At 38.6% G+C, this 11,552-nt stretch overlaps 1 protein-coding gene across 2 annotated transcripts; it reads left to right on the forward strand.

Moving 5' to 3' along the window:
• Positions 1–8,444: 8,444 nt before the first annotated feature.
• baalcb (BAALC binder of MAP3K1 and KLF4 b) lies at positions 8,445–11,384 on the forward strand. Of its 2 annotated transcripts, none has more exons than XM_057353892.1 (4): positions 8,445–8,834; positions 9,773–9,983; positions 10,469–10,659; positions 11,222–11,384. In XM_057353892.1, the coding sequence occupies exons 1-4, from the start codon at positions 8,826–8,828 to the stop codon at positions 11,378–11,380; spliced, it is 570 nt and encodes a 189-aa protein (XP_057209875.1). In that variant the 5' UTR covers positions 8,445–8,825; the 3' UTR covers positions 11,381–11,384. The 2 variants fall into 2 exon arrangements, with proteins under 2 accessions (XP_057209875.1, XP_057209876.1); XM_057353893.1 differs by having other exon boundaries at positions 8,446–8,834; positions 9,568–9,983.
• The last annotated feature ends 168 nt before the right edge of the window (positions 11,385–11,552 follow it).

The raw sequence follows: 11,552 nt of genomic DNA on the forward strand, positions 1-11,552 counted from the left end.
CTGATTGAGAGAGGAAATAGTGCTGTTGATTGACTTAAAATGTCCTTTTATACTGTCATGGTTACGGTGACAGTATTAGGGCTGTCGCGATTGGTCGATATAATCGACGGCGTCGACGCTGATAATTAGTCGACATCAATATTTTTGATCGACCAGTCGTTTTATGTTATTTTACCAGAAAAAAGGATACAGTTTAACTGCAAAGTAATGAAAAATTAAGATGAAGAATAAGATGTGAAACCATGAGAAACCCTGTATCCTGCAGTGCCACCGTTTTCCAGAACTGTAACCTACCCAAAGTCTACAAGATTCTCAGGTTCTTTGAGACACATAATAAGAATCAAAAGCTGAAATGTTGTAAAATACATGAATACAGATTTTTACAGGCGTTATAGACAGAGGTTGAAACCACAGGATAAAGGTTAAAAGTGACTCCTGAAGGGCCAGCATGACATACTTGTATACCACTGCTTGAAGAATTCATTTTTTTTCTAAATCAGGCAATAAGTTTTGGGAATTTATTTTTAGTCCATCTCCTACCCTGAGAGGTCTGTCTGGCTCACTGTTAGTTACAGTTTACACCAAAACCCCCTCGCCAAAGACACTGTTGTCTGACCTGAACGGATGCTGGTCTCTTAAGTCACCTGCAACCGATTCGTTCATGAGACCAGTCATCATGTAATTCACAACAAGACGCAACGTCGAGTGGCCGAACACCGTCTGACAGAGGGTGAGAGCGGCTGTGACGAACACCCAGGGAGATAGGAAACTCCTTTTGTGAAAAAGTGGGCACTAGGCAGTGTAGGCCTTCGACACCAGCGATGCCGAAGTCCTACATGCTTTGGACGGGAGTTTCGGTCGTTCGGTCGACCTCTCCAGGTGGATGCCGCCTGCGGGCACAGGTGCACCGCGACTGCACGTTCCACCTGGGGAACCTCGACGTAACCCCTAGCCGCCCCACCATCGAGGGAAGAGAGATCGACGGAACTAGTTTGACGTGTACGCGCCGAAAAGGGGGCGTTCCATGTTTTCGCCAGTTCCTCATGCACTTCCGGGAAAAATGGAACCGGGGTTGGGCGCGGCTTGGAGTCGCGCTCAGAGCCCAAGAACCACGTATCCAACCGTGAGCGCTGGGGGAGAGGCACCGGAGTACACTCTAACCCAATGCACACGGCGGCCCGGGAAAGCATGGCTGACATCTCGACATCCGCCTCCTCCTGAGCTCGACCCCCCCTAGGAGGGAGCTGCAGAGAGTCGTCGGGATCGGATGCCAGCAAATCACTCTCCGATGCTGCGATGGACATCTCATCACGCATCGTGTCCGACTGCGTGAAGGAGGATGCTGACGGTGTGGCAACGCCAGCTAGGGAACAATGAGGCGAGCGAGACGGACTGCGAGCGGTCCGCGAGCACTTGGCTGACGGATGAGCAGTGCGGGCAAGATGAGTCCACGAAAGCTGCCTCAGCGTGTTGGAACCCCAAACACCTGACACAGACATCGTGTTTGTCCCCATCCTCGANAACCTTAAGGTTATATAATAACTTTGTTTATATTTCAAAATTCCAAGCAGCCACGTGATTGGCTGAACAGTCGTTTCGTTGGTAGCAACCACACTCATATCCTAAAAGCACACTGAAGAGAGCACACAGGATCTTCTCTGAGATATCCTTTGAGAGATTTTACAAACAATCACTACTCTTCTTTGAGCAATTTACTCTCAACACCATGAAGGTATGTTAATCCAACCTTGTGGTAACATAAAAAACACTAAGGCATTAGTTAAAAAATGCAAAATCCTCTTGATCAATCTGTACTCAATCTGTCACTTCACTTTTAAAGCGAAGTGCAGATGGTAGCTTCTCTGGTCCAGGCTATAACCTGAGAAAGACCAGAAAACCTTCAAGCCCTCTGAAGGATCCCAACCTGTCTGACAACCTTGCAGTGATAGCACATGCAGTCAGCTTGGACCACAACTACAGCTCCAAGTCTGGTAGCTCTCATCCATCACATAAACAACTAAAGGCCATAAAGCTAGAGAACCACTTCTTCACAAACGCAGCTGTAATTCCTGAGTTTTGCCCAGAATTTACAAACACTCACACCCCAGCCCATCTGGTCCCTGAGGAACCTCTTTTAATCCACGGGAACAGCACAGAAGACCATCAGAGAATGTCTCGTGCTGTGGTGGATTCTATGTTAAAGACATCCTCTGGCAAGCCTCATACCTACAGCCTAAAGTTAGGGCTTCGTGTGAAGCAACGCCTCTGGAAAACTCTAAACTGCCCCACCATGCTTGAAGAAGAGCAGCCTGATGGACTCATCCGAGTTAAAGAGATGTTCTCCAGACCAAGCCTAAAGAGATCTGCCCCACGTATAAATGTGGACATTAGTGGTGAACCCCTGCCATACGCAGCACAGAGGAAGAGGACCTGCCTGTGACATCCATGCAGAGCCTAGATTATAAATACTGTCTATATTGTACATAGTTCTTGAATAAATGTTTACTTATTACTATAAATCTGTCTTTTTATATTACTTTATTTTGTTGTACATAGTTCTTGAATAAATGTTTACTTATTACTATAAATCTGTCTTTTTATATTACTTTATTTTGTTGTACATAGTTCTTGAATAAATGTTTGCTACTTGTTACTATGAATCTGTCTTATTTGTATTCAACTTAATTCCTACAATTTCATACAAGTATGACCTTACTACTTGTTCGCAAATTTGATCAAAGAATATTTAAAGCCAATAAAATCACTTTACAAATACATTGAACTGAGTGAAGTAGCTCCCGTAAAATGTGTATTTAGGGAAGATACATGTATACTGTAAATATTTGTATGTCCCTCTAATTCAATAAAAGCCCGAAATTTAGGGCTGCCTAAAAAACACAAAAACCTTGAATTAGAAGTGTATCGTGATTGTCAAAACATTTGATAACAAATTAATTACTTTCATTAATATTAGGCGAACTGTCTATTTAAATTTTGAGCACAGACCAAATGAAAGAAAGTAAAAAAATCATAAGCAATAAAGAAACAGGCAAATAAACAAAATGAGTTTCTTTATTATAATTTGTTGTTAAATAATGCATCAAAGGGAGAGTTCACCCAAGTTGTTCCAAACCTTGACAACAAAGAAAAATATGAACAAATGTTTGTTTTCCTAAAATCTTCCTAAAAAACCTTGGTTCCTACACGTTTACTATAGTAACACCATGGTAAACAGTAAGGACAGAAAGTTACAATACTCGTCAGAAAGAATGCGCTGCACTTGATGCAGTCGCTCTTTACAATGAAAGCGTTTATCCTCGGACCTGTGATCTTTTAAGCGGAATGTCAACCTTTCCTCTTTCTTTAGGACAGTCTGAAGATCCGTCGCACATGTGCAGCGTGACATCGCCCAAACACGCAGTAAAATCAACATATTTGACAAAGAATCTTGCTGTTTTGTTGTGCCATTGTTTGGGGGATTATTACAGATGCTGTTCACATTTACTCACTGAAGTCAACCGACTGTGCTTACGTGTATACTCGCCAAGACAGGCATTATAACGTGTGTATCTGAACGTTTATGTGTAATAAGTTAATAAAAATAACTCAATCTGACCCTTGTTGCGAGCAGGCTGTGTCCCGTGTGCACGTGCATTGCCTCAGTGCACTGACTGAAGATTGTCTTTTGAGAGGACGGAGTACTTGAAGCTTTAAAATGGTTTGTATTTGTGAATTGGCGTGACTTAAAATAATGTGCAAATGCCTATTCCGGAACATTTGTGGGTTCTGTATATGTACGGCTCAGGCCAGTCTCCTCAATGGTTGGTGAATTTGACTGCACAACAACTATTCCTTGTTTAAGCTAAACGATATAAATCACACACTTTTAATTATACCACCAGAGAAAAAGCTTTGTGTGGGCGTTTTTTTTTATCTCCCCCTTTCAAGGCGCAAGTAAGCAAAATTTAGCAGTCACAGTCCTGTCAGACCCATGTCACTATCAAGCTTAACACCGAGTGTGTTTTTATACTTTTCTAGTATCACTCATTTAAATGGGAAGCTTTTTATATCTTGTATGTTATACCTTTTGTACCCTTCTGTCATTGTATTCATCGTTTTTATTGTTAACAAACAAACCACATCAAACCCACCCACTTTTGAAAAGCTTACTACGCCCCTGGGCAGACACCCGATATAGTGCAATATATAGGAGATAGGGGGCGAATTCAGACACAGAAGAACGAAAAAAAAATGTCCGACCCTTGCAAAACATTGCCTGTACTGCCACCACCTGGTAATATAATGGTATAGCATTAAAAGGCTCTGTGGTTTAACTTCTACCCTCACTTAGATTTTACAGGCTGTGAAAACCATCTGTATATTGCTTCCCATCAGCATTTTACGGCTTTCTGTGGTGTTACAGGATAGAGTGATGAAGAATTTTTATTGCACTTTTTGCATTATGGTTTAGTACATTTAGTTTTCAGGATTATTTATTTAGCCTAGTCCTTCCATGCATGTAATATTATAATGTTAACATTATAACGGCAACATTTACTCAAAACAGGTAGTTTAATTCTTAAGGATATGTTGTAGTGTAAAAGCTATATGAACAATTTTATTGTGAGAAATGTTTATGTTGCTCTTTCAGACTGTCAGATTTAACTTTCTGCCTAACATCTCCTCTTGCAATTCATAGAAAAAATAAACATCAGTAAATGATAGCAATTGTATTTATTTAGCCTATTTATTTTGGATGAACTGTCCACATAAATTTCATATTTGAATCTCTATCCAAATATACAACATTTCGGTTTTGAAATAATTAATATTACACAATGAATTTGAATTATGCATAGTAACAACACAGAGACATGCCTAAACATGACCATGATCTACTGAAATCTTGTTTCTTCTTTCATTTGCTCTATAATAAAAGCAGGTGTATAACAGGGGTTCAGTTAATAAAGACTGATGCGGATTCATGATAACTTCAAGGCCATCCGCATTAGGATCTACAGTATGTATATTGAGTAGGATTTGGAACAAAACACCACATATTAATCATCTAAACCAAAATCACAGATACAAAAATGTCAGTGTCATTACTCTGTTGGGCTTGTCATTCCTACAAGTTCCTTAACACAAAGAAATGCAGCTGTCCAGACGAAGCATAATTTGGCTATTGCTAGCTGTTCTTATTAAGATTTAACAACTACCGTTGAATGTCAAGCATGATATCGTTTGTGTGGAGATACAGGCAATCAGAAGAGCACGATTGAAGTGTCTGGGCTGGGAAGCGTGCATGTTGATAAAGAATCAGATGGTATGATATTGTTTTACATTATATTACTGGGCACATGCATTTGCCTTTATTCACTTTTTTGGCTACTGGATGAAAATTATTTTCGTTATAAACTAGACGATAAACATATCCCTTTTCAACATGTTTGACCCGTGCAACGATGGGTTGAATCCTACATTTTTTTGAAGTGTATAAACATTCAATTCAATTCAATTCAATTTTATTTATAAAGCGCTTTTCACAATGTGCATTGTTCCAAAGCAGCTTTACAGGAGCAAATAAGAAAAACACAGAAAGGTAAAACACAGCACAGTGCATGGTGTTTATAGACCAAGCAAGATCATTATAATAAATAATATCTAATAAATAAATGAATAAATAAATAAATAAATGCAGTCTCCCGGTGAGAAAGCCAACACTGCTCTGCTGTGGCGAGGAACCCAAACTCCAATGATGAATAATGGAGAGAAAAAAACCTCGGGAGAAACCAGGCTCAGCCGGGAGGGCCAGATCTCCTCTGACGTGTCATAGCTGCACTCAGTGACCCCGACCAAAGCCACCGAGCAACGTCCACGAAGAACAGGGAGAGCCCACGAGCCGCGACCCAGGAAGCAGCACCCGCCGAAACCGTGCAGGTCCAACCCGGTCCCATTCCGCGATCAACAACAGACAACAGAGGAACAACCAGGGAAAAGTAGTAATGGCATAATTAACTTTACATAAATGTAAACCTTCCAGCCATCCAAAATGATGTGTCAAAATATAAAGCTGTTGTGCTATTAAGAAGAATCAATGTGTCAATACTATACTGACACAGACACAAACACCACCGACATAATGAACAGAGTGCAGTTAGATGAGTGGTTTTGTGAATCACTGCTGAATAGTAAAAGCTTTTTTTCAGTGTGCACCTTTTGATGACATGTACACTAAAGTGCTCTCACACACTGAAAGATTACCTGTAGCACATTAGCCCACCTGGAAATGAAATAACATGTTGCGCACACAGCTGTGGTGACACTTTGTTGACAGGCTTTGAGCACCAGCTCCTTTGATACTGGCTGCAGTCCAATTCAACCTCTTTCCCTTTAAAGCTACTACAGCAATTTACATAAAAGGTTAACATGCTTTTGTGTTTCTTGGTCTTCTAATGAGTATTAATATGAGCTTTTACTGTCATGATTCGATTATAATGCCCTCCTGTTGTAAATAATTCATAGCATGTAGTGTTAAAATTCACCATTGTTGGGTCAAATATGGACCAGCCAACTGTTGGGTTAAAATAATCTTGAATTTTCTATATGAATCTTTCAGCTATAGAAACATTTATTCATCAATTCAAATAAAACGGACCTTGCACCCAATAAAAACAGTTGTTTACAAACAGTAGGCCATTTTGGACTTTTTTAAATTAAGAGACCACTCTAGTTTAGCTTTTAATCAGAATTTCTTCATGTATTGTGCCAATTCCAGTGTCTGCTGAACCAATGTGAAGGACTAAAAGAATGCAAATATGCATGGTAACTGTGAAACAAACCAGGTGTATTCCATCATATATCCATTTTTGTACTGATCCTAATGTAAAACATTAGTATTGTGTTGTTTAAACATGAATATGAACTTGTTTTTGTAATATTCAAGATAAGCAAACATTACATCATTTTTTTTGTTGTTGTTTCGACTGGTTTGTTCCGTTTTAAAGGGGTCATATGGCGCGAATACGTGTTTTTATGTGTCTTTGGTGTGTTATAAGTTACCCATGCATGTATTAGACACGTAAAATTGCACAAATGAAAGTGTGGGAACAAAAGATGCATTCTATCTAAAAGCGAATGCTCACCCAGACCTGCCTGAAACGTCTCGTGTAACCACACCCCCACAAATCTACGTCAGTTTGTGGTATGATTTGACTAAGACCGCCCAAATGTATACTCAAGTATGGTGAGCGTACCTGTCAGTACAATTGCTTTGGAACCTGATGTTCCAAATATGGTAAGAGACGTTACATTACCGTCACACGCTTGCAGTATTCGACCAATCACTACACACCGGTTCACTGGCCAATCATAGCACACCTCGCTTTTCAGAGCAATGAGCTTTGTAAAAAATCTGTGCGTTTCAGAGAGGCGGGGCAAAGTCTTTCATGCGATTCTGATTATATAACTTGCAACTGCAAGTTTAAATCTCGCAATTTTGAAAAAAACAAATTTTTTATTTATTTTTTATTTACTCAACGCATTCAGAGAAGGGGGTGAAAATGTTTAAACAGGATGATGTGTAAAGATTTTTTAATTTGTTTATAGATCATATTTTTTCATGTAGTTCTGCCCTTCACATTAAGCATGTATCACCACATGTTTCCCAGAAGACCAAAATAAGTACATTTTGCCTCCAATTCAAAAAAGTTTACACACCCCAGCTCTTAATGCATTGTGCTGCCTTTTTGAGCATCAGCATTTTTCCTTTTCTTTTTTCAATGATTGTGGACTTTTTTGCTTTAAGATATACTGTATTGTGGAAAACTAATGCTGTTTAAAATAAAATGCAGAGGAAAACCAAGTCCTCTGTTTGGTGATCCCTTTGTGTTACCTTATCAGTATTCCAAAGTATTCTAAGGTATTTAGATTATGTTACAGAATTTGTGTAATCTAACGTAATACGTTACAAATTACTTTTTAAAGCATGTATTTTGTAATCTGTAGTGAAATACATTTTAAAAGTAACCTGCCCTGGATATAAAGTAATTAAAAGATTTAAACGATTTATAACAGAGGGGTGCCCTATTTGCCCTGCACAACCAATCAGATACTACACCCCACCCCCCCGCCGGGTCTCCCGGATTTTGGTACACAAATGTTGACAGGTATGGGCAAAGAGGAGATACAAACATGCACAGTAGGCCTATGTGGAAAATATAGCAGTTTTGAACCTTAAATCGTGTATACACATTGCATTATATCTAAAACAAACGATAATATTCGTTTTAGCCGAGTCAAACGATGCCTTTTATATTCTGCAAATAAAAATATGTTGTCACTAGTTCAGAGAATGAAACAAAAATGATAATTTTATTTAAACACATCACTATATAAATGGTAAATAAAAAAAAGTGAAAATAATTTTGCAGTGGTCTCTTAATTGTTCTTCTGCTATATTTCCTGTTTTCGGTATCAAATGCACAATAATTGACTGTCTTTACATTTGGACAGACACGGAAACAATACCAACTGTGACGTTTCAGCTGACAAAGGGAGTGGAGCTTTACCATTGCCAACACATCGGGTGCTGTTGTGTTTTAGAGGGCTGTTAAGTTATTATTAAAACATATTTTGTACCACGCACCTCGTTTTATGTTCAGGCTGCTGATGCTGAGAGGGAGAGAGAGAGAGAGAGAGAGAGAGAGAGAGAGAGAGAGAGAGAGAGAGAGAATGATGGGGGAGTGTCTCATCTCTCAGTGTTCGCTTTGCTCATCGCTGCAGAGCTCCTGTGCCGATCTTGCCATTGATGTTTTAAGAAGAGGATGACAATGGTGAGTGCTAATGAATGCAATGCTGTTATTATTTACAAAAGAAAGCATTTTCTTGTAACAACACTCGGTAAATTTTATGTAAAACATCTAGGCTACATCGCGTAAAAGCCCGCTAACCATTGCTCCCAGCACGTTTGAATGCGTTTTCTATCAAGTATACCGGCGTATTTAACGTTTATACGTTTATGTAGGCTAAATACGACACGATGCGCTCGTGTAAGGAATTGACGAGAGTAACGGCAGTATACGCTATTTATTGTGCATCGCAGGGTTCAAATTAAGAATGAATTTTAGGCTAAATAAATTCGTTACCTTCGTTTATTCGTGACCGGAGGAAATCTCAAACTCGCTTTTGTTTACGTCATGTGTGGATTACGAGAGTTGAACTACTGCTAAATTCATTAGGCTGTGTATAGTGTGTAATGGTTATAATAGGAATTGTACTGGTTTTAATGGGAATTATATTGGTCTCTACTGTGTTGGTTCCGTTGGTGAGATGTTATCTGGCGAATGGAGACCAACAGAACACCATTAAATACTGGAATCGTTTTTTCATGGAATAATTTTCATGGAAATCATTACCACTTTTATTGTATATTGCAGAATTGTTGTTTATTTATTCATTTGCTGTGTTTTAAAATACTTTTATGCACTTTTCGATTTGATTATTGTAAACCGCATGCAGACGTAAATCCAAATAATTACAAACAGGACTATTATTTCTCTTCAACAGAATTAACCTTTCTCATTGTTTGACCTGCCACTTGGTCATTGAAAGCCTACAGATCCCTTACAAGCAACATGATTCTGACATTTGGCTTGCTGATGATAAATAATAACATGCATGACTGAAAGAAAGTGGTGAACCCACTATAGCAAACCTATTCAGGCTAATGCCTATTTCTTTTGCTATTTTGGAATTGTTTTAATGGACCAAGAGCTGTGTAGTTGTGGTCTTTGATACCATGGGTTGTGGAGGCTCCAGGACAGATGCGTTGGAGCCGAGATATATGGAAAGCTGGACCAAAGAGACAGAGTCCACTTGGCTGACCAGCACAGACACAGACATACCCCTGTCCTCCATCCAGAGCATTCCCTCAGAAAACTCTTCAGAAGTAGGCTTCCCGTCAGAGAAATCCGCCAACCTTGGTGAGAATGGAGAGTGTAAAATTTCAAGACATGTAGATTTCTGAAAAAACTAAAATTAGAACTATAAAATGTCCTATACAATTAGAGGATAGTGTCACAAGCATGCTGTTAGTGAGCAATGCAATCTAGTAGGTCTCTTGTTGCCATGGAGATGGTTAAATTTCAGTACTGTATAGGCAGGTCTGAACACAATACGTGCTCCTTATCACTTTGTGTACAATTGTTACTCTTGGAGCAAAGCAGCAACATTGTGTAAATGATGACATGAATTACCTGATACATTTAAAATACACAAGAAGCATTTGAGAATAAGAGAATTGGCAAGAAAAATAGATGTGCACAGTTATACATTCATATATTATTCTATATGAAAACCTGTGATTTTATTTAACTCCACCCATCTTATAGTGGAACATTTAAAAAAATTAGCATAATTTTATTGATATGTCACTATTTGAAGAAAATATTATTTTATACTCTTATAGATCTGTTTGATGATGGCCTGCCTGCTCCAGCTCAGGCATATCTGAAAGTGTGTTCAGCCATGTCCGAGGTGGGTCTTAATGACATGAAAACGGGAAGCACCCCTGCTGTACTCTCTTCACAAGAGCAGGAAATTCTGTCCACGTCCGGTACAACATTACAAAGGCGAAGTGTGCTTCGAACTGAGGAAATAGTAAGTACCCTCAGTAAAATGTACTGGTTTTGTTTAATCCAGTCTTTTGCTTTGCTCAAGCCACTCATACATTAAATATTTTTTTAATGTAATGTATTTTTTTATTGCTTAGACATCAAACGACATTAAACAAAACATAAAGTTTAAATAAGTTATAAACACTGATAACTTGTTTTACACTAAAAATTATTTTCATCTATTTCAACTTAATTCATTTTTTTAATATAATCAAATAGGCTGTACAAGTCATTTCAACTTCATATTTCAAATCTTGACTAATGCTAAATTGCTATAACTTAGAAACGTTGAACTTGTTTAAAAAAACATCACAACAAAATTTGTTCAGAACCTCGGCATGCACAATAATTATAAATATACACAACAGACACATATTATATCAATAAAAACATTTATTTTGGAATTGATTAATCGTGATTAATCGATTTGACAGCTCAGCTGGTTTTCAATATAGTGTGTTTAAAAAATGTGTTCAAATGTTGAGGTTGCACTCGTCTGGTCACACTCATGTTTGATCACATCCAAATGTTTCAATGTCTTCTAGACCAAATGGCAGGACAACAGGATGTCTACCAAGCAGGTGACCATAACTGTGACTCAAAGTATCCGAAAGGTGGACAAGAGCAGAAAGATCAAGGAAAAATCCCAAACCACATATGAGGTCACAAAACCAGTGGAAGGTCTAAAGGATACTAAAGAATAAGATGCTTGCAAAAGATATCACGAGGATTGTTCATTTGCCTGAAACAGATTCTACCTTGGACTTATTGAAAGCTTTGGTGAAGTAGTTATGGACCAAAGAAGGAAAAAGCAGGGATGACCTGAATGAAGAATTACATCAGCGTTGAGATTAACAGAATCATTCAATGGTCAAT

The sequence above is a fragment of the Triplophysa rosa genome, linkage group LG15, assembly GCF_024868665.1.
Source record: "Triplophysa rosa linkage group LG15, Trosa_1v2, whole genome shotgun sequence".
NCBI lineage: Eukaryota > Metazoa > Chordata > Actinopteri > Cypriniformes > Nemacheilidae > Triplophysa > Triplophysa rosa.

Bases quoted from the DNA above. Each gene is read 5' to 3' on its own strand.
- baalcb (XM_057353892.1), top strand. The intron at 9,984-10,468 runs GTGAGAATGGAG...ATACTCTTATAG, and splicing joins AGAGAAATCCGCCAACCTTG to ATCTGTTTGATGATGGCCTG. The intron at 10,660-11,221 runs GTAAGTACCCTC...AATGTCTTCTAG, and splicing joins TGCTTCGAACTGAGGAAATA to ACCAAATGGCAGGACAACAG.